This window comes from Sporisorium graminicola, chromosome SGRAM_18, assembly GCF_005498985.1.
Source record: "Sporisorium graminicola strain CBS 10092 chromosome SGRAM_18, whole genome shotgun sequence".
In the NCBI taxonomy this organism is placed as follows: Eukaryota; Fungi; Basidiomycota; class Ustilaginomycetes; order Ustilaginales; family Ustilaginaceae; genus Sporisorium; species Sporisorium graminicola.
The window spans coordinates 199,773-221,596 of record NC_043727.1 but is presented as its reverse complement, the minus strand read 5'-3'; the positions used below and the strand labels follow the sequence as shown (position 1 = coordinate 221,596).

The following is a 21,824-nucleotide window of genomic DNA, read 5'->3' as shown; positions in this document are numbered from 1 at the left end:
CCAACTCCCACTGCTACCACCCCACGTCCTGTCCTCTCACAAGCAGGCACGCACACCCAAGGCCAAATTAAACATGAGCCAAGCACACACCAAACCCAGATCTGGGGACCTTTGCAAACCGTGTTTCTGATTTCGTTTGTCCTGTTTCGCTTCTCCTTCGACTGTGGTGCACATTGTCTTCCACGCCCAGGTCACACCGTACGACATGTTTCTTCGCATCGACCAGACAGCTAGTCATCAATCAGCTGGTCCACCGACGCGCTCCTCTCCCTCTCCCTCTCCCTCTGCGGCTGCACACTCTCCGCCGAGCTGCCAGCACCAGTACCCACATCCCGCGGCGAAGCCACCGCGGACCCCGCATCGTGTCGTGCATTACCGGTTCCCTCCTCGCCTCCTGTAACACCGCTCTCCGCCGACGGATCCATAGGCGAACGCGAGCTGGCACTGGCTGAGCTGAGTCTAGCCTGAGCCGTCGCTGCAGCCCCTACCGCAGAGGCCGAAGCGCTGCTGGTTAGAGGAACCACAAAGCCGGCTTCATGCGACTGCTGCGAGTCGCGCCTGCTCACCGACTCTTGCTCCTTGTACTTCTTCCAACGCGATCCACACCGGTCGCACAGCGTGCCCGGCCCATTGGGCCCACGTCGAAACTTGGCATCGTGTGGAGCGGAGCAGTTGGAACACGTCCGGTTCTTGGTCGAGGCGAGCTTGCGCACCGGATAGTTTCCCGCTTCTGTCGCCGAGTAGTTGCCAGACAGTGGACGCCCACCACCACCACCACCACCCATGGAGTGCGGAACATATTCCATCGGCGGCTCGCCAGGCCGCATCGGAGCGATCTTGCGCGAGCGCTCCATCTCGTCCACCTCGTGCTGCTCGTAAGGATGCCCACTCGCGTACGGTGCACCATACGAGCCGCTCGACGACGCCGACGGGAAATTCGTCAAGGCCGGCATCGAAGACCTCTCGCTGCTCGAGTTGAGATACGCACCGCCGCTGGGCGGAGGCGATCGTACACCGCCCATCCCGCCGAACCGAGAGACGGGCGGACGATGAAGAGGTCCCGCCAGCGGCATGCCATATCTGTCGACCCGCTCGTCTGCGTATCCATACTCTGCTTCCAGCGCCGCATTGTTGTGAGGCATGCGCGCCAGATGGCGTTGATCCGTTTCGTGCGGGTCACCATGCTGCATCTCGGCGTAAGGTCGGTGTCGAGGCGCGCCCAGATGAGCATACGACATGGGCGGAGGGGAAATCTGCTCAGAACCTGGTGGAAGGTGCGGGGCCCTCGACACCATGCTAACGGGTGCATTGTGCGGAGGTTCGTTGGTGAGCGGGATCGAGGCACCTGGACCGCCATCGCCATGTGCAACAATCACCGGTGCAGCAGGCGATCGACGGTCATACTCGGATGCACGCGGTCGTTTCATGCCACTAGCTGCCGGAGGAGGTGGAAATGGCTGCTGACTCCTGTAATCCGCACGGTCTCGCGAGGCAGCGTCAGGGCCACCGACAAGGTCGAGTCGACGCGCGAGATCGTCTCGTTCCTGTTCGGCATGACGAGCGCGCTGTGTGGATCGTTCGAGCTCACGCCGGAGCTTCTCCAGGTCGACATAAGCCTGCGAGCTCTCGGCGGCACCATCGCCATTGACTTCGTAGGTCATGCGAGCTTTGACAAGGGCACGAACGAGAGGCCGCACGACATCGTCGAGGTAAGTGCGCTCGAGCAGATGTTCGCCGAGCGAGGTGGGAATAAAGGTAGGCTCCTCGCTGACGTCAAGCATTCTGTTCGCAGCGTCAAAGTGGCCACGGTGGCTAGGATGGTCGAACTGTGCCGAGTCAGATCGTTTGGGACGGGTGATGTAGTGATGATCCGGATGGCGGGCCATACCGCCCGCGTGCGGTGAGTTGATGAGGGGGTTGGAAGCCGACATGGCTGCTTAAGCTAGTTCGAGATATACCTCTTTGATCGAAATCGTGTATGTTCGTCCAAAGAGAAGTAGAGCTAGATGATCAAGGAGATGAAGAAATGGTGAGACTGCAAAGGTGGGCAAGTGACACGGATGGAGCTGAGGTTGATTGCTATCCAATCACGATGCCTGACCGAAGAGGTATCCGGGTGGAGAAGAGAGGGTTCGGAAGAGGGGGTGACGGAGTCGAGGTTGCTGATGAGAAGACAAAGGGAGGAAGACCAAGCGATGTAGTTGTCCGGTGGATGGAGACGCAAAGGTCTAGAAGCTGCCCAATTATCGAGTGCCCCGAATGTCGCGAGTGGACTGCAGGTTGGGGGATGAGGAGTGCAGGAAACGGTGGTGCAAGTGAGCAAAGGCAAGGGGGAGCAAGCAGAGACAGAAGGAGCCAGCGGACAGCTCTACCGCCTGGCTAACTGCACAGCCTGAGCCGGTCGGTGGGTCGGTCGATCCGTCAAACGGGATGTTGTATCACGCCCAGAACGGACGCGGCTCGTGAACACCCAGATACGGAAAGGAACTGAACAAATAGAAGCTGCGGCTCCCGGTCAGTTTAAGCGGCGAACAGCAGGACCAAGGCGAGGAGGGGAGGGCGAGCGCATGTGCTTGCTTGGTGGAAGTGAGGAAGGCTCACAAACAACGTGACGAGCCGGATCACTGCAATCTAGGCTTCGAGTCGATCGCTAACAAAGCAACTCAAAATGAGTTCGGCAAGTCCGAAACACGCGTGAGCCGCTACTTTGACAGCAAGAGCACGCAGATGCAGATTGTCGGCCTGCCGGCCCTGCCTGCCTATGCACAAAGACGCGACAAGAAGCGAGGAACAAGGCACGCTTGCAGACACACAGACAGACTCCGAGACACTGCAGTAAGGAGCACACGAGGAGAAAAGAGCCTAAAAAGTTGAAAGCTCACATTCCAGCAGTAAACGAACGAACAATACAGTATACAGTAAAAACAAAAAGAAAGATGGAGGGGCAAAATAGACTTTGGGAAAGTACGTCCGCTCTCCTCCCTCCGTGAGACGAGACAATGCCGGCGAACCCGAACGGATGAGCAGCTTAAATACGAAGAGACGACCGACCGCCTGCTACCTAGCTGCCTACTTACCAATCACTCTAAGCTCCGATTGTAAGAAGGCAGGTACAAAAGGGGAGCGCACATCTTGATGGACAGCGGCGGCAGAGCGGCTCAGTGCAATTATAGAATTAAGAAAAAATTACATTCGAATTTCTTCATTTTACAGTATGTCTTACGCTGTTGAGGGGAAATAAAGGAGGCTGTCCCCGAAAACGCCTTTCTTTATTGGCAGTAGCGGAGTGTCTCGGAGACAGGGCGATTGGTTTGTTCTGCATGTCCAAGAAGTCGGTATGATTTGGGCCCGTCTGGAGGTTGTGTGGGTGCGAGCGTGGGTGCGAGCGAGCAGGAACCCAGCGGGTCACGCGAGATCTTCGCCGCCTGCTTCCTTCAAAGATGCTCCCTAAGTGAAGAGGTTCAGCATCTCGACCGTAAGCGAGACGAGGGGAATTCTGTAGCCTGTTCGTTCGTTCGCGAGCATTCATGCTCTTTACTTTTCCGCAAAACTAACTTTAAATCCGCCCAACGTGTGCTACGGCGATAATATCTCGGAGCTACCAGCTAAATCTGATCTGTCCCGTTGGCCATTCGCTGCTGACCAGAAACAAACTTCTTATTGTTGCCTATACATGTCCAAGACGGCAGATTGAAACCTGCTCACCCTACGCTGCGGCTGTGCTCGAAGTCGGCTCGTAAAGGCTCGCTTACTTCCTTCATATTAATAAACGGAAAAACAAATATTGAGAACTCAACTATCTTTCTCACGTCGGATTCAAGTTCTTTCCACTTTTGCTTTCGATAAGAGATCTCATTTCTTCCTCTGCCCTGCCTCTTCGGAATGAAAGCAAACCCTATTTTCTTTTTTTGGCATCCCACTCTTCGGCGGAGGAACCCACACCGAACGGATGGACCGATCTACCGCTTCGGAACTGCTGGTCCGTGAATGTAGACTGGTTCATCGAACAGAATTCCCTAGGCCAAAGACAACAGGCTAGCGCCGACGCACCGCATCGACGTCGAGTCGAACAATGGACGAGCGACAAGTACGGGTTTCACCGTGCACCACCGGCACAGGCCAGTATCTCCGGACGCTCTCGTTCTCTCGCCAATTGTCGGTACCGTGCAACCAAGTAGCTGCCGCACGTCTCGGCCCCCGCTCGGCCCAATGTTCTTCTTCGACAAACCCGAATTGCGCGCAGGCGCAGTAGGCTCTTCGGCCGACTTTCTGCACGCCTGCTTGCTGCAGCAATGAGAGACAGTGAGGTGTAAACAAACGAGCCCCAGCTGCAACATGGCTTCCACAACCGGCTCGGGACATGTTCCAGTCCTTTGTTGTCCCTCCTCTTTCGGGAATGCGGCGCGGGTCCGAGCCGAAGGACGGCATTGCTTGAGGGCTCAGGCAGAGATGCATGAGCTCCTTGAACAGAACGTGCAGTACCGTTCAAATGGTGACTTTTGAAAGGCAAGAGCCGTCTCGTAACGGTAAGCCCCAGGCAGCCCACTGGCCGAGTCCGCCGTAATTCCAACCTTTTGGAATCTCTCCATGTGATACTGTACTGTAGACCAATGCGTCGGAGCTTGAAAATAATTTTTTTTGACGGTTTTTTTGTATTTTGTTTTTGTTTTTGTTTTTTTTTTTTCACCCCAAAAACCAGCTCGCGAATTGCAGCATATCCAAACTACGTCAGGCAGTGCAGACTCCGGGAAACGGCTATGCGAGTGATAGAGTGGAAAAATGTGTGATTCGTCGGTGTCGGTATCGTCGCCAACATCTCAGCGTCGGCTTCGCATACGCACTACAGACGGGTGCATTTCCGCCGAAGAATGACCGGTGAACTCGCCGTGAGGGGTACCGAGTTTTCCTATACGGGGCTTGCATCGCGTTTGATTGCGGAAAAACTCGTCCTAGATCCAAATCGGACGGAGGATGACGTCCCAGGGTGGTGCTGACCGGTCTTGCCGAGAGTCTAGCAGCATTCCAAGGCGCAACGGTGTTCACTATTGTATCGATTTCGTTCGATCCAGATTGGCACTAGACTTCATCTTCAACGGCCGTCTTTCCGCGTTTGCCCTGCTGGCTCTGCGTGGGAACGACCATGAAGATCTCCGAGACTAGCCGAATTAACCGGCAAAAAACAAAATTACAGTACGAAAGTGCCTGCAGGTACGCAAGGGTCGTGTGGAATCAACACGCCATCTGGTTCGCACTTCTCCGAGCACTGGTTTTCGGTTTTCACCTACAGTACGTACGGTATCTGCAGCAGATAGGCAAAGCGGCATTGGCAATATACATGGCACGACGAGCAAGCTACAGTCATTGCACTCGCTCGTTCTGGCCCGACGCGGTCAGTGATGCTGGCCTTCTCGCAAACGGCGAACAAGCACGCGAGGAGTTGGAACGATGACGGCTGCCGCGATCATGTGCTTTCACGATTTACCAGATGGCCCTCCTACTGTAAACCTCGTGGTGCGATTACCAACTGGATCACACTGCGCTTCTTGCACCTCTGCGCACGACAACGATGGCAGATCTTTTTGCTTGTTCCTCTAAAACCCGTTTTCGCAGGTAAACGCGAAGCTGCAAAGCACGAACCAAAAAAAAAAATCAAAAATCAAGATTCATCATAGGAACAAAGGCCAGACGCAAGATTGAGAAGAAGGCCGCTGCACTTCGGCTACTTTTCCGTCAGTTGACTTGGGACGGTCTCTACTCTTCTTGACAGTCCCGTCTGCTGCGGTCGTCGTCGGCTTGATGCAGAGTCGCAAACGACTCTGCTGGTTCCCAGAGGGGCAAGACGCAAACCCAATTTGTTCCAATGACGCCAATAACGCCAATAACGCCGTAGTGGACTAGATGTAGGCAATTTTTCTTGACCCGCTCTCGGCTCTGTCCGTGACGGTCCAGCAGAAGTGACAGTTTGCTCGTTTATTTGCCCTCTCGAGAGACAGGTGTCGCCGAAGGGCTCCATCATAGCGGTCTGGGTGGTTGAACCACTGCGACAGACTTTGAGAAGTGTCGTCGGGGTGAGCAGAAGTATGCAAGCGACGAAGGCGGTGAATGGAACACATTGGACCGTGTGGCACACGTTGTTGTACGACAGATTCGACAATGCTGAGACGAGGGCTGGCTGCAATCGAAGCAATGACTGCCAGCCACACCTCGCTTAGACCATATCCCGAAGCCTGGTGTGCATCTTTTGTGTTTCTTTTGGCGTCGATTCGAGGGTTCTGTCCGGGCCGCTGCGACTTGCAAAAACGTATTGTCGCTCACCCGCCCGTCATGATACCTGCGTGGTGCCACAAGAATGGTCCTCCCTATCTCGAGGTAGTTTTCGATCTGTAGCCTCGTTTCGGTGAGACACATCTGCCTACATCGAATGCCTGAGCTGCGTACTTGACATGAACGCATTTCCAAGGTCATCGTCATTTCTGCGTCAGCGAAGGCCAACCGAACGCCAAATGGCAAAGCCATGTCGAGCAGAACGAGTGCGACGCAGCAACGTTTTGGTCGACACTCCGATTTGTTAGATCATGGATCCGTTTGGCAGATTCGTACGTTTTTTTTTATTCCTTGTTCTTCGAGTCCTGGCTCGCGTCGCGTCCGGTTTTTCTCCACATAGCTGATGTGAGAGAGAGAGAGCGAGAATTTTGAGGACCTTGCAGGCCTCTCCAGCTTTTTCTTTTTCGTTCTCGTTCATCGTCGACAAAAGGGTTCTAAGAACTCCGGCCGAACATCGTCGGCCGACTTCATATTACCATTCATCACAGTTTACAGCCGGCCCGAAGCGAGTCGATCGTCCAGCCGAATTTCGGATCAAGCAAGCCAACCGAGGGCACCCAACCGTCCGCGCCAGCATCCAAGGTTGAAGCTAGGACGAAACTCGAGCACGGTGCGACCCATCCATCCATCCGTTCCGACCGACCACATCGTCCCTCTCCTCGCCGCAAGGCGCGTGAGTAACGTTGCACTGGCCAGGCTGCATCGTCGGTCTAGCTAGATCTACAAATCGACAACACACCTTACAGTCGCCAGAGGCCATCACAACGCTGTCGATCAGCATTGATACGGAAGGCTAGAAAGGAGGTGAATATACCGGATCGCGATCAAAAGAGTCGTGCCGTTGGTCCGAGACGCCGGTAAAGATAGTCGGCCAGAGTGGAAGACATCATTGCAGCTATCCCTAACTGGCGCTAGAGCAACACGAATTGGCCTTGAACCGCTGCTTCCGCCATGTCGTCCCTCCACCACCCTCGTCCCATCGACGATGATCAGCCAGCCAACAAGCGTCGCAAGGTCAACACGTGTTTGCAGTGCAAAGCTCGTAAAGTCAAATGCGACAAGGTCCGACCGCTATGCGGGCCCTGTCAGCGTCGACGCATCCCTGCCGACCGATGTGTATTTGCCGATGAGGCCGACCCAGAGACGCTCCAACACTACTTGGGACCAGACTACGTCGCACAGCAGGGCTTTGATATGAACGAAGGTATGGCATCGCAGCCAAACACGTCCGCCGCAGGTCTGTTGGGCCTGCAGTCGCCTCACGCTCGCGCAGTACTGGACCGCTTAGCTCAGCAGATGCGTCAAGGCCAAGCAACCAACGATGAGCTTGCCGCAGCGTACGGTGCGGCAGGCCTACTCAATGGTAATGGTACTTCAGACGCAGCAGCCGCCGCCGCCGCTGCTGTTGCAGCCGGTGACCCTGCCTTGGCTGGTAGCTTGTTGGCGAGCGGTGCAACCGGTTCCAACGGCGATGCCGCAGGCAAAGGTTCAGCAGACGCAGTCGGCTCGCTCTTGGCAGGTAACTTGTTCCCCTTTGCTTGTGAGCCCACGCACGACCGCACCAAACTCATCCTGGGCCTGTTGCCCAACGATCATGTCGTCAACGTGCTACTCGACAGTCTGCGCACTTTTGAGTCCAAATCTCCCCTCGGCATCAGTTGGCGTCTCATCCGCGTGCAATTGATCAATCTCCGTGGTGATATCTCCGACTGGAGGACGGGCCAGGTGGAAGAGCCCGATGTCGATCTTACATTTTTGGCGCTCCTCTTTGAGCTAATGGTATCAGCCATCGACTGTAAGCCGATCGACGAGATCATCAGCGAAGGTATCGCCCTGACCGCAGAGCAGGTACCGGACATGACCGACCAGTGGCATGCCACCTGCCAAGCTCTGCTTGCTATGAGCAACTTTAGTCACGAACCCAACCTCAACACCGTCTGCACCGAGTTCCTTTTCTACCTCTACGAGCTTCGACGTGGGCGGTCGAAAGTTGCTCTGGATCATCTTCGAAGTGTAAGTCGAACCCAAGGTGGGACCCGTCTCGCTCCATACCCTTTACTGACTTTGAGTTGACCCTTGTTGTATTGACCTCTACGCAGTCGTTTCAAAGCGCACAAAGAATCTGCATGCATCAGATGGATTCGGCACAAGACGATGCTGTACGATGGCAAGCGACTGCCGAAACGGACGATCTCACCATCCGCACGGGCGCCGTCACAGCGATGCGCAAGGCACAGTTCGAGGGTGGTGACGTGTTTGCGATCGGTGAAGAGCAGAACCTTCTGGATTCGATTCGCTCCCTTTCTACCCTGCGTCGGCGCGAGCTTCTGCAGACCAACATTCCCGATCGCACGCATCTTGTTCGAGAAGCAGCACGCATGCTGTGGGTGTCGATCACTTGGCATCTTGAGCTCGTTACACCGCCGTGGCCGCTCGGCGAGCGCATCGACGATGCCAGCTGGACTACGAGGCTGAGCCCCATTGACGAAGCGCATCTTTCGGACGGTGAAACAGCGGCTCTTCCAACAGGCTCCAATCTGAACTCCATCTCGACGCTCTTTTTCCAGTTCCTCTCTGCTTCGACAAGCTTCTTGCTGCACCATCCACCATTCCAGCGAGATCAGGAGGCGGCATCGACGGAACTGCTCAGCACCATCACCGAGTGGAACAGCATTGCCGATACGCACCTTGGCCGCCTGCGCGAACAAGCTGGTGACGGCCGAGCGATGCTGCACCATTTCGCGCTTGTCATCCATCACTGGACGCGCATCCGACTGCTGCGACCCTACCTGGGCCAGTTGCAAGGATCGTCATCGCTCGCAGCTTCGCGCGCCACGCTCATCGCGTCGTGCAGCGAAGCGCTGTTGCAGGTGCAAAAGATCATCGCCAAGGCCGACGTCGACCTCTCGATCTTCCAACCCGTCGTCACGGCGGTCAAAGTCGACGCGGCGCTCATCCTCGCGCTCCACCTGCTCCACTGTGCTGGCTCGAACGACACCAACTCGACGCAGGAATGGAGGGACACGCGCAAGCTCGCCAAGACGTCGCTGCTGCTCATGTGGACACACGCGGCGGAAGCGGCACCGCATCGGCTGGGCAGCATCCCGCCATGGCGCAAACACATGCGCCAGCTGGTCGAGGAGGTTCTGCTGGCAGCCTTCGAGCGCAAGAAGACGACGCTGCGGGAGCAGCCGCGCGTCAAGAATGAGGAGGGCGAGGTGGTGGGCGGGTCAGAGCTGGATAGGGAGGATCGGCTGGATGCGCATTTGGGTGCGTTGGGCGACCATGTCGCGCTCAAGGTGTATAGGGATCGATTGTTAGATGGTGGCCAAGAAAGCGGGGACAGACTGCCGTTGTTCTTTGATGTTTTGGATGGGTATCTGAGGTCGCTTTGATAGGGGTGGTGTTACGGAGAAGCAGGCAGGTAGACCAGCAAGAGATTTTCACACGATCATACGATCTTCAGGATGATATCATTACATTGTCAAGGGTAGTCTTCCTAGCACGGAAATTGAACATCAAACCGGTTACAGCAACGATCATCAAAGCGGCCAGTGGTGCCAATTAGAAATCACCACTAAACAGGGCGAAAGAGCCGTGCCTGGCTGCTCGAGGCGTCCGGAGTAGGCACGTCCAGTCTGCTCGCGCTCCTGCTGAGCGAACGAACGTCGCAGTCGGCGGAGCGAACATCAGGGCGGAGCATGTGCGGTTTGACGGAGTCGACATTGAGTTCGGAGCCGACCATGGAGAGTGCCTGGATGTGGACGTCGTCGACCAGGATGCCGCTGCTGCGTGCGCCGTTGGTGAGGGCGTTGCAGGGGAAGCGGCCACGGAGGTGTACCACGTCGTGGCCCGGTCGAACGCGCTTGCCGCCGCCGCCGAGAGGGCCGGGCCCGCGCAGTGTAGGGATGCATGCGTCGTCCGGCACGCCGACGGCCCTGGCGCTGCCCCATCCGCCGCTGCCCTGCAGCTTGGCAGCAACGTACTCGCGCAGCAGCATCAGCGCTTGTGTGAGCAGGAAGCAAACCACCGCGAACACGGCGAGCAGCAGGCAGACGACGACGACGAGCGTCACCCCGAACTGCTGGACGTTGAAGAAGCTGTAGACGTAGACGTGGTAGCGGTGGTAGGTAATATCGACAATGCCGATGTACAGCCCGAGGAAGGCAACAATGGGGACTAGGTGCCACCAAGGGCGAAGCGGGGTGCGGGAGAGCACGACGAGATCGAGCATAGTGAGCACGTAGTTGAGCGTGTGCTTGCCGATGTTGCTAAACGCGCTGTAAGGATCGCCCAGCGGTGCAGGGCCGCGAAGCACCGACCAGAAGATGACGAGCACCACCAGCGGGAATGACGAAACGGTCGACACGAGCAGCGTATGGCACACCTGCAACGGTCTGGAAAACGACCTGCTCAACCAAGACCGAGGGTATCGCGCGCCCACCTCGAACTCGGAGCCCCTGGTGTAGCTCAGCTCGCCTTCGATGCCGTCGTGCAGCTGCGTACCAAATGCATCGATCCGCGCCTTGTTCCGTGCGATATCGATTCGCGCCACCGCGTTTAGCGGATACGCCTTCTCCACCATCTCGATCCGACTCGCCCCCTGCTGTGTGCTCGCCAGCTTCCACCGCCACAGCGCCCATGAGAAGCTGCACGTGTGAATGGCAGACATGAGAAAGTACACGCAGTCGCCCCAATAGCTGAGTGAGCTGAAGTAGGTGATCGTGCCGATGCCTTCGACGACGGCGGTGGACAGCGCGGTGATCAGCATGTAGACGGCGACGAGCACGCGGAAGGCGGCAAGAGCGGGCACGGGGAGGATGTACGACGTGACCAGGCGGTGCTGTGGGTCGAAGGGCGTGTCGACGCCAAGGTGGTGGTAGATCTTGGTCGAGATGCCAGAGACTTCGGGCAATCGTTCCTGCACGTGGTTGGAGTGATTAGGATGCGATACAAATGCCGGTGCGTCGTCCATCTTGGGTGTCATGTGTGAGGCGAGGTTCGCCATGGTGATCTCCGAGAATGGGTGGAAGGACGTCGAGTTAGCGATTTCGTGAGCTAGGTTCTAATGCAAAATGTGATCTTCAACCTTGCACAAGGCTCGGCGGGGAGCCGGCGCGGTCACAAAGTTCGGGAGGGGAGACGTTAAGGAGGGCACTTTGCAGATGGACGGAAGAGACAGGCGGAGGAGACAGGTGTACGATTTTAGGTTATACATCTATCTTTATACGAGTTAGCAAGCCAACGTCCCGTGCGATTACAGACGGAAGTACTGATCCCCCGGCTTAGATTCTCGGGCTCCTTCTTCGTCAGTGGTGCAACACACCATGCTGACAAGAAGAGAGACGGATGGCCGAAACCTAGTTTGGCGTGAATGAGGATATGCTGCACGAGGCGCTTGCACCATGGTGAGCAAGTGGATAGTGCTGGAGTGTCGAAGCGGAGATGGGAGGAGAGGGGCGGCTAAGAGACAAGGCGTTGATGTCTTGTCTCGCTAGGTCTACCGCCTCGTTGTCGGGGTCTGGAAATATGGGAATCGTGCATATCGTATTTGAATACCTTTGACTCTTCCCTCTTCCTTTACGTCGACCATTAAGCGCGCACATGCTAAGAGGGCTTATGAGTACAAATCTTCTCGAAGTGTGAAGCACAGCAGCCAATCCGCAAGTCTGTTCCAACTATGATACCAGCCTGAAGTGTTGGTGATGTATAGGAGAACAATGTCGAGTTCTTGTGTTCTACCGAAGACGCTTGTCGAGTAGGGCGTTTATTTATTATATTTTATTACTACTTTGCCCCGATTGGTGCCCCTGCCCAGATCCGGTTCTGGCAAAGCGCAGCGACGATTGCTGATGGCGTGGCGGCGTTGACGTGAGACACAAATCCAGCCTCCGACGTTTCTTTGCTCTCGACACCAGCAAGAGGCGGCAGACGAGCTCGATGGGTCAGGCACAGTTGGCGGGCGTCGAGTCGCCAAGGGGCGATCCAAGTGAAACCTCAAGGAACGCCTCCTCCACTCTCAGCTCCTTCGAAAGACTACCCGTAAAGCACAGGCCACTTCAGCGAATCGAACGCATTGGCTGCCAAGATCAAAGCTGCGATGCAAGCTGCAGCTGAAAGAGCCTCGCTATGTTGAGTGAGCAAACTGGCTGGCTTTCTCAAACTGGACTACAGTTGAGACTTCAGGAACAAGAAGCGTGGCTAGTGAGATGGTCGAACACTCATGACCATCGTGTGGTCATACAAGTCAAATGTCAGAATCAAATGTATCGCTCGACTCAAGCAGGAGCAGAGCTGATGAGGACGACGACGACGCGCTTTTGCTGTTTGAGAGCGGAAATGTGTTGGAGCTGTTACACTCTTACTTTCCACAAATTGCTTTCATAAATTTTCGAAAAGTGGAGTTTGATTTCCGACTTCCGTTGCTACTGTAGCATCCTTGAGAACCACCGAGACTCACTTTGCTTTGCTTCTCAAACATACACAGTCCTCAGCAAAGCAGCACTACCAGCGTCAAGCATTGCAATCGGAGCGCTCTACTATGGCGCCTCCGGCCCCGCAAAAGCAGGCGTCCAGGGTGTCCCGGCCTGCGGCGAGATACCGTCCTGGCAAAGCCCCGCTCGGTGCTGGAGCGTCGCTTGACGACTTCTCGGACTCGGACGCATCGGATAGCGGGCATGACCACAAGGCCGACCACGACGCTGGTCCGATCGGTGTTACAGACCTTTCCTCCGGGACTACTGCTCTTCTGAATGCCGCTGGATATCAACAACGAAGGACGGCAGGCATTGTCGTCAACGAGGCAGCTTCAGGCAGTAAGAAGCTCGATTTGCGGTTGCACGCTGCTTCTTCCCAACATGCACCTGGCGAGCAGCACGACGACTCGTCCGAGTACGAGACCGATACAGATGAGGAGCCACCCAAGCCTGTGTTTCGCAAGCCAGGTGCCCCCGCATCTGTGCAGCAGCAGACCGCCCCAGCAAGCGACTCGTCAGAGTACGAAACAGATTCGGAAGAAGAAAGCGACGAGGCTGAACCTGCACCCAAACCGATGCTCAAGCCCATATTTGTTCCCAAACGGGCACGCACAACCATTTCATCCTCCTCTACAGACGCTCAACAACAGACCGAAGCAGACGCAGAAGCCAAAGCCGAAGCCGAGGCCGCCGCCCGTCGCAAACAAGCGCACGACCTCGCTGCTGCCACCATCAAGCGTTCACTCGCCGAAAAGGAGCACGCCGAAACACACATTACTGACGTCGACGACACGGACGGACTGGATCCTGAATCCGAATTCGAAGCTTGGCGCCAGCGCGAGCTCGCACGTCTCCAGCGCGATCGCGACGCCCTCCTCGCCAAACGCACCGAGCAGCAGGAGCTTGAGACCTTCCGCTCGCTGCCCGAGGCGGAAAAGGAGCGCCGGGGTCGCGAACGAGCTGCACAGCAACGTGCCGAGAAGAAGGAACAGCGTGGCAACCCGGCTTTCATGCAGAAGTACTACCACAAGGGATCCTTCTTTCAGGATATGGATATTCTCAAGAGGGACTACACGGAGAAGACCACCAAGGACGTCGACGTCAGCAAGCTCCCAAAGATGATGCAGGTCCGGAACTACGGTGTCAAAGGAAGGAGCAAGTGGACGCACCTGGCGAATGAGGATACGAGCAAGTCGGCGATGCGGCTGGATGTGAATGGTGGGGCGTCGGGTTCCAAGGGGTGTTTCAAGTGTGGTGGTCCACATGTGAGGAAGGATTGTCCCGAGGTGGGCGGAGGCGAAGGGGGGAGTGGCGCGAACAGAGCTGAGCTGCCTGAAGGAGGAGGAGAGCGCAGCCGGAAGTGGGGTCAGTCAGCGAACGCAGAGGACCAGGAACATTCTTCGCACAGACGACGCAGCAGAAGTAGGAGTCCTAGACATGATTCGAGCAGATACGATCGCGACCGACCAGCCACCCATTCCCGCAGCTCCCGTCGATACGACGACGAATCATCTCGACGCTCTCACCACGACTCGCGCCCACACACCTCACGAGACGACCGAGACCGTCACAAACCACCCTCCTCGTCTTCCTCGCGCCGACACGAAGAACATCGAACCCACCGCGACGATCACCACGACAACGACCGCAGCCATCGTCACCACCGGGACTTCGACCGCCGCCGCTCCGACGACAGCCGCGACAGGCACAAACGGCGCGACCGCGATGGGCAGCACCACAGCGAGCGCAGCAGCAAGAGCAGCCGCGACCACGAGTCCGATCGCAAACGCTCCCGCCTCGACCCATGATCCCCACACCGCATCTGTACTACTAGCACACTCGCTCGGCGACACTTCTATCAGCATGATTTCACACAGCAGAACCCGACAGCAGTCCGGATAAAAACATGAGCGAAGGAGTGGGACAAAAGGTGAAGGAACAAAGCATGTCCGAGGAGGTTCTGAAACACTCGGCGGCTGTTGAGAAAGGTATCAATATGAGACGCAAAGAGAGAGTGCGGAGTGTGTGAATCTAGCAGTTGCAACCGCTCTGTTGGTTGTCCTGGTCGATGCGAATCGGGTCCGGGTAGTCAGCGTACAACTCGGCCTCGGCCTCCTGCTGGAGTGCAGCGCGCGCAATGGTCTGGAACGCCTGCTCGACGTTGATGGCCTCCTTTGCGCTGGTCTCGAAGTAAGGGATGTTTCCCTTGGACTGGCACCAGGTCATGGCGCGCTTCTGCGAGACCATGCGTTTGCTCTCTTCGACGTCGATCTTGTTGCCGAGCACAACAAAGGGGAAGTTCTCGGGATCGTGCGGTGCGGCTTGGATGAGGAACTCGTCGCGCCACGAATCGAGCGTCTCGAACGATTTCGCGTTGTTGACGTCGTAGCAGAGACAGCAGCAGTCGGCACCCCGGTAGAAGGCGACACCGAGCGACTGGAAGCGTTCTTGACCGGCGGTATCCCAGAGCTGCATAGTGACGAGTCGGTCGTCGACCATGACTTCGCGAGTGAGGAAGTCTGCGCCGATGGTGGCCTTGTACGCGGACGAGAAGCGTTTGTTGACATCTTTTTGGAGGGTAAGTGGTGCATAGGGAAACGGTCAGTATGAACAACGGTCATGTTGAACGAAGAAAGAGAGGCATGCTTACATTGGTTCATCAGTGATGTCTTGCCGACACCAGAGTCTCCCAAGATGATGACCTTGAGGAGCACCTTCTTACGTGAAGCCATGGCTGTCGAACGTGTTGGGTTGGTTGATCAGCAGGGGTGGTAGAGATCCGTCGAGAGCCAGACAGTGTCGATCGTGTGGTTCTCCGATGCAAAGGCGTCGACCAAGCTTGAAATCGAAAGCGAGTACGTCCTAAGAAGGCGATGATGGTGGTGGTGGTGGTGGTGGTGGTAAAGCTGACAGCGATGGTCAGTGTGTGTGCAGCGATAAAAAGTGCGAGAGATCAACACGCAAGATACGCCTCCTGAATCATGAAAAATTAGCAACCGTACACCCTGTATCTCGTACACTTACGAAAGTGGAGTGTCGAGTGGGCGATGCAAAGCGCGCCGGCTGCTATGCTGAGCTCCCCCCGTTGATTTTTGTGACGCATGTGTGTGCGTGTGTGAGCCCACAACAGTGGAATTTGGCCGTGTTCACAGGCGTCCGTTCGCTTTCGTCATGCTCGAGTCGCACGCTTTCAGAGGTTCAGGGCTCTAACACATTCGTCGCCTTTTTTTGGTCACGAGCGCAGTCATCAGCTTGGACCCTTGAAAGTGCGCTCAGACTCGCAACTGAAAGTTGAACCCATTCGGCTCGATCTTTCGAACGGCACACCACACCTCCTTCTCTTCGCACACAAGCAAGCAGAGATGCAGGCAGCAACAGCAACGCACTGGAACCAAGCCATCTTCCTACGATTACAGGAACGCGATGCTCTCGAGAAGCAACACGATGCCGTGTTTCAACATTGTGGGTTCTGCCTCGTCGCTTCACCTGGCCTCTATTGTACGATCAACAAGCTGACTTTTGAAGCTCACTCTCTTGAATCAACAGATCGCAAGCTTGCTGAACAGACGCGTCTACTTAAGCAGCGCAATCGAGCGCTTCTGAATGCGGCCGCCACTGCGCCATCCGCATCAGCTGCGGGCACATCGAGCTCGGTCGCAGGCTCATCTTCGCCCTCATCTTTGTCCAGCGCGGCGGCGAACCCGGTTCAGCTCGCCTACATTACCTCTCTCGAGCAGCAGCTCTCCGGCCTGCGCGATGAGGTGGCGACCCTCTACAAAACGCAAGGCCAAAATGCACAGCGTCTGCTGCTCATGAGCGAATCGCACCGCGAAAAGGAAGACGAGGCGCGTCGTCAGTCGGAAGCGCTCGCCAAACTTCAGCTCGAACATGAGAAGCTCAAACGACAGGCGGATGATCTAATACATGCAGGCGGAGAGAAGGACAGAGGCATTCAGATCCTGCAAGACGAATTGGCCACGCTCAGTCTCGAATTGAGCCAGATCGAAGCGAGGAACCAGGACCTGAAGAAGGACAACGCTAGCTTGTTGCAGCGCTGGCTGGACCGGATGAATGAAGAGGCCGAAAAGATGAACGAGGGCACCATCTGGCTAGAGGAAGTTCGGAAGAGGAGGGAGAGCTCGACGCAGCCGACTGCTCCAAGTGCTGGGTCACCGTCACCCTCGGCGACATCCACGACCAAATCGTGAGCGCGCGCTGAGGTTTCTGACAGTTCGAACGCTTCTTCTACAATGATACCCTGACATTGGCATGCACAAAGTATCTGCTGTTGAGAGCAACGACCAAGCCGCCTTGAGATCCGGCATGAAAACGATGAGGTCCTTGCTGTTGCGCACCGCACGAAACGCGTTTTCGGGCCAGCCGGAATGCAATGAATGCATCAGGGTTCGAAGTGAGAGAGAGCACGGATTTCGGAATTTCCGACCATTGCTCGTTGGAGCTTTCGATATTCCAATCGGTCTTGCAACCACTTGCTCATCATCATCATCATCATCATCATCATCATCACCAACCCCCGCTTCTCTCAACAGACGAGTCGTGCTCCGACAGATTGAAAGCCTGTGACCAGCTGCTGCGACGTCTACCAAGCCGGTCTACCAAGCCGACTGGCTCATTCGGAGCCACGCGCTGCTCCCATCCCATCGCCAACATGGCCCCGGTCGCTGTTCACGATGACCGGATGCCACAGTCGTCCAACGACACTGCGTCCTCTTCGTCCTCGTCAACGCCGTATCAGCCTCTCGAACATGTCCCCGTCCATGTCGCCACTGACTTTCCCAAGCCCAAGCCCGTGCCGAAGCTCGCCTACCGCTCTTCCACCTATTACAACTCGGACTGCCCCATCGTAATCGACAATGGCTCCAGCGAGCTTCGCGCCGGGTTTGCGCTCTCGGATGCCACCGATCCATCCACCTTCTCCCAGCAGCCATTTGTTGCCTACGACAACTTGATCTCCAAAGTGCGCGACCGCAAGAAGAGCTACACCATGCTTTTGGTGGGAAACGACGTATACGCCGACGGTCTTTCACGCAGCTCCATCCGCAGCCCTTTTGACAGCGACGTCGTCACAGGCTGGGACGCCATGGAAATCGTCCTCGACTATACATTTTCAAACCTCGGCATCGACACGGATAGAGTACAGCATCCTATCTGCATGACCGAAACGCTCTGTAATCCGGCGTACAGCAGAGGTATTATGAATGAGCTCATGTTCGAAGCATACCAGGTCCCCTCGGTCAACTACGGTGTCGACTGCCTGTTTTCGGCGTACCAGAACGACGTCGGTCCGGACGCGCTCGTCGTCTCTTCCGGTCGTTCCAGCACCGTCGTCATTCCCACTGTTGCCGGCAAGGGGATCCTGACCAACTCGAAGCGCCTCGCATGGGGCGGTGCGCAAGCCTCCGATCTTTTGCTGCGTTTGATACAGCTCAAGTATCCTGGCTTCCCTACGCGCGTCACGCCCTGGCAGGCGCAGAACATGCTCGAAGAGCTCTGCTACGTCTCATCCGACTATGCTTCCGATATCAAGGGCATGGCGATGATGCCTGCCTCTCACAAGACCTATGCGCCGTCCACATGGACACTTATGGAGCGATCCGACGTGATCGTCCAGTTCCCCTATCAGGATGCGCTGCCCGAGCAGAAGTCTGAAGAGGAGCTGCGCGCACAGGCAGAGCGTCGCAAGGCGGCCGGCGACCGCCTGCGCGAGCAGACACGCAAGATGCGGCTGGAAAAGATGATGCAGAAGGAAAACGACCTCAAGTACTACCAGCAGCTGCGCGATTTCAAGGGCAAGGAACGCAAAGCAGAATACCTCAAGCGGCTTGAAAACGACGGGTTTGACAACGAGGGCGCGCTCGATAAGATGATCAACAAGATCGAGGGCGCCTTGAAGCGATTCCGCGCCAAGGAGCTGGGCGAGGAGTACATCGAGGATGAAAAGCAGGAGGAGCCGACGTTCCCGTTGATCGACGTGCCCGATGCTGATCTCGACGAGGAAGGCATCAAAGAGAAGCGCAAGCAGAAGCTGATGAAGGCTGGCTATGATGCTCGACTGCGTGCCAAGGCGGAAAAGGCCGAGGAGAAGCGATTGGAGGAGGAAGCGCTGAAGCGCGACGAGGACGAACGAATCAACAACCCGAGAGTGTGGTCGGCCAAGATGAGGAAGGAGTACGACGACGCCATCAACCGCATCAAGGAGCGCAAGCGCATGAAGGAGATGCTCTCGGATCGCAAGTCGTTGGCGGCGCAGCAGAGGATGAAGAATATCACTGCGCTCGCCTCGGATGCGCCGGGGAGTGGCAGTGCTACGCCTACGGGCGGACGAAAGCGAAAGAAAGGTGGCGATGAGGATACGTTTGGCGCCAACGACGACGACTGGGCCATCTACCGCGAGATCCAAAACGCCGATGATTCGGAAGAGGAGGAAGACGCGTACAACAGTCTCTCTGCTATCGAGACGCGCCTGCTCACGCTCGACCCGACGTTCGGACCGGACGACACGTACGCCGCCCGCCTGGCTCGCAAGAACCGTCTGACGCTCACGTTCTTCAACGGACCCGGCGGAGGCGAGGAAGCGTCGATCGCGCCTACGGTCGGTCTCGCTGCCAAAGACACCGACGCCTCTGCGGACCCCAACAAACCAGATACGGATCCGGAGTCGATCAAGCGGCAGCACCAGCTGCACCTCAATGTGGAGCGCATCCGCGTGCCCGAGGTGCTGTGGCAGCCGTCGATTGCCGGGCTGGACCAGGCCGGGCTCGACGAGATCTGCTCGCACGTCGTGCACTCGTTCGACGCCGACGTGCGCGCACGCATGCTCCAGAACATCTTTGTCACCGGACGGCACACGGGTTACAAGGGTTTCGAGCAGAGACTCTACTCGAGCATCCGCGCGATCCAGCCGAGCAGCGTGCTGGTCAAGGTCAAGCCGGCGAGCGATCGCAGGTTTGACGCGTGGAAGGGCGCCGCGCGGTGGAGTGTCGCCGAGGCCGACACGTTCAGAAGCACCGCCATTACCCGGCAGGACTATGAGGAGAAGGGCAAGGAGTGGTTCAAGGAGCATGCGCTGAGTGCGAACTGGAAATGAACAAAACCCGTGCCGTTTGAATGCTCAGGCGAGGTTGTAAGCTGCGTATGGTGACTGAAGGTGCGTCTGTGCATATGAGGGCGTGAGTGGCGATGAGTTGCGACGAAGTGAAACTATCGAGGGAAGGCAAGTCGTGTCCGAATGTTTCACAGACTCGACCGGAAACGCACACAAAGCGGTAAAGCGGAGATGTGAATCAAGGTTGTGCATTGAGATGACAGAATTCGCAGCAAGATCAAAAGGCTCCAGACTTCCTACTCCTCGTCCTCGTTGTCGTCGCTGTCACCCTGCAGATCATTCAATCGATCCTGTTCGTCCCTCCAGAGCTGATAGAGCAGTCTACGCCTGGCTTCCGTAGCATCCTTGCGGGATGCGGCGGTAAAGAGCGCCTGGAAGATGGCTTTGCGCAGCACGAGGGCCACGTCGACGCTGGCTTCGTCGAGCTCCTCGTCGTCGTCATCGTCTTGCACGTCCTTGTTGGTGCGGGTGGGGGTGGGGACGGCGGAGAGGGCGAGCAGGAGTGGGTACCGGACGTCTGCCCCATCATCCTCGTCCGACTCGCCAGAATCAGAGGGAGGGAGAGACGGTTCCGAGTCGTCGTCTGAGTCGTCGTTGTTGCGGGCGAGGGCGGACTCGTCGGCGAAAGAGTGGAACTCGGTTCCGTTGGTCGTTTCGTCTCCCGCCTCCTCCTCCTCCTCCTCCTCCTCCTCCTCCTCCTCCTCCTCCTCCTCCTCCTCCTCCTCTTCTTTGTCATCATTGTCTTGGTCCTCGTCAGAGAAGACAACATTGCCTTCATCGCGAGCCGACGCTACCAGCGTATCTTCCAGCAACGGCTCAAAGACATTGGCCCAAATCCTGTCGTACATGGCTTTGCTCTTGGCTGTTGCCAGCGCATCCACGAACGGCATCAACAGCTCGAGCGTCGGCACCAACGGCAGCTCCCCGTCTTCTCCTTCCTCGTCATCTTCGTTGTTGATTTCAGCGTCGTGCAGCTGTTCGATGACTTTCTCGAGCTCGTCGAGGTAGATGTCCGACAAGTGGTATGTCAAGCTATCGGGCACCTTGGGGTCGTTGGTGCTCAACACGCCTGCTTCGAACTTGCCCAGGACGTGCTGGAACCTCTTGACCGCCGCCTTGTTCCACTTCTCCTCGGCCAACAGCTGGAAACCCGCTGCAACGAACCTGCGCACCAGCAGGTAGAACTTGTCGATGCGGTGCTTGTCCAGCCCGGCCCACTCGGCGACAAGTGTGTCCCAGAATGCTTCGAGGAATTTCAGCCCTGCAAGTGCGCGCTCCGTCGACTCCCCCTCCGCCGTGGTGGAGCTGGAAGATGCAGGATGGACGAGCACGAGCTGCGCGAGGTCGTTTGCGAGCCGCTGCTGGATGAGCGGCTTGTCCGACATCCAGAAACAATAGAACAAACCCTTCCACAGCTTCTGCAGCTCCAGATCGCCGATAGTATGCGCACCGTTTTCAGCCAAGTACGCAGTCAGTGACCGAACGGCGCCATCCCGAACGCGCTTCTCCGTAGACGCCAGCGCCCTTCCTAGCGGTATCGACGCTTCGTCCCCCGTCGAACTCGAGGCCGACTTGGCTTTCTTGCTTTTACCGGAAGCGCTACCGGTGGCTGTTGGCGTCTTGCGCTTCGAGCTCGAAGCCTTTGATGATGAGGATGCGGCGGCCATAGTAGAGTGTGTAGAGACGGTGGGTGATGGTAGATGTCGTGAGGGCAGAAGGCAGAACAAGAGGATCACGAAGAAATTCAAGAAGAACTTCAACTTGGCTGCCAACGCTGCTGCACCAAAATTTCCGCTTTTCTGGAAAATTTAAGACCCTTTCAGGCCGCGGTTTGATGTGATTACATAATACCGCTTGTCTTCGCTCTCATGTCTTCAATCCTTCCTATCTTCACAAGA

At 56.7% G+C, this 21,824-nt stretch overlaps 8 protein-coding genes across 8 annotated transcripts; 4 read left to right on the top strand and 4 right to left on the bottom strand.

The window, feature by feature from the left end:
* Positions 1-230: 230 nt before the first annotated feature.
* On the bottom strand, positions 231-1,931 carry EX895_002876 (uncharacterized protein; the record flags this gene model as incomplete). Its single annotated transcript, XM_029883474.1, has 1 exon — positions 231-1,931. The coding sequence occupies one exon, from the start codon at positions 1,929-1,931 to the stop codon at positions 231-233; it is 1,701 nt and encodes a 566-aa protein (XP_029740151.1).
* A 5,344-nt stretch (positions 1,932-7,275) lies between these two features.
* Positions 7,276-9,719, top strand: EX895_002875 (uncharacterized protein; the record flags this gene model as incomplete). Its single annotated transcript, XM_029883473.1, has 2 exons — positions 7,276-8,337; positions 8,424-9,719. 2 exons carry the CDS (start codon positions 7,276-7,278, stop codon positions 9,717-9,719), a joined length of 2,358 nt encoding a protein of 785 aa, XP_029740150.1.
* Positions 9,720-9,901: 182 nt separating this feature from the next.
* Positions 9,902-11,332, bottom strand: EX895_002874 (uncharacterized protein; the record flags this gene model as incomplete). Its single annotated transcript, XM_029883472.1, has 1 exon — positions 9,902-11,332. One exon carries the CDS (start codon positions 11,330-11,332, stop codon positions 9,902-9,904), a length of 1,431 nt encoding a protein of 476 aa, XP_029740149.1.
* A 1,533-nt stretch (positions 11,333-12,865) lies between these two features.
* On the top strand, positions 12,866-14,608 carry EX895_002873 (uncharacterized protein; the record flags this gene model as incomplete). The annotated part of the gene is made up of 1 exon (XM_029883471.1): positions 12,866-14,608. The coding sequence occupies one exon, from the start codon at positions 12,866-12,868 to the stop codon at positions 14,606-14,608; it is 1,743 nt and encodes a 580-aa protein (XP_029740148.1).
* Positions 14,609-14,831: 223 nt separating this feature from the next.
* EX895_002872 (uncharacterized protein) lies at positions 14,832-15,532 on the bottom strand (the record flags this gene model as incomplete). Its single annotated transcript, XM_029883470.1, has 2 exons — positions 14,832-15,367; positions 15,451-15,532. 2 exons carry the CDS (start codon positions 15,530-15,532, stop codon positions 14,832-14,834), a joined length of 618 nt encoding a protein of 205 aa, XP_029740147.1.
* Positions 15,533-16,162: 630 nt separating this feature from the next.
* On the top strand, positions 16,163-17,008 carry EX895_002871 (uncharacterized protein; the record flags this gene model as incomplete). Its single annotated transcript, XM_029883469.1, has 2 exons — positions 16,163-16,262; positions 16,347-17,008. The coding sequence occupies 2 exons, from the start codon at positions 16,163-16,165 to the stop codon at positions 17,006-17,008; spliced, it is 762 nt and encodes a 253-aa protein (XP_029740146.1).
* Positions 17,009-17,469: 461 nt separating this feature from the next.
* Positions 17,470-19,908, top strand: EX895_002870 (uncharacterized protein; the record flags this gene model as incomplete). Its single annotated transcript, XM_029883468.1, has 1 exon — positions 17,470-19,908. One exon carries the CDS (start codon positions 17,470-17,472, stop codon positions 19,906-19,908), a length of 2,439 nt encoding a protein of 812 aa, XP_029740145.1.
* Positions 19,909-20,162: 254 nt separating this feature from the next.
* EX895_002869 (uncharacterized protein) lies at positions 20,163-21,593 on the bottom strand (the record flags this gene model as incomplete). Its single annotated transcript, XM_029883467.1, has 1 exon — positions 20,163-21,593. The coding sequence occupies one exon, from the start codon at positions 21,591-21,593 to the stop codon at positions 20,163-20,165; it is 1,431 nt and encodes a 476-aa protein (XP_029740144.1).
* Positions 21,594-21,824: the final 231 nt, after the last annotated feature.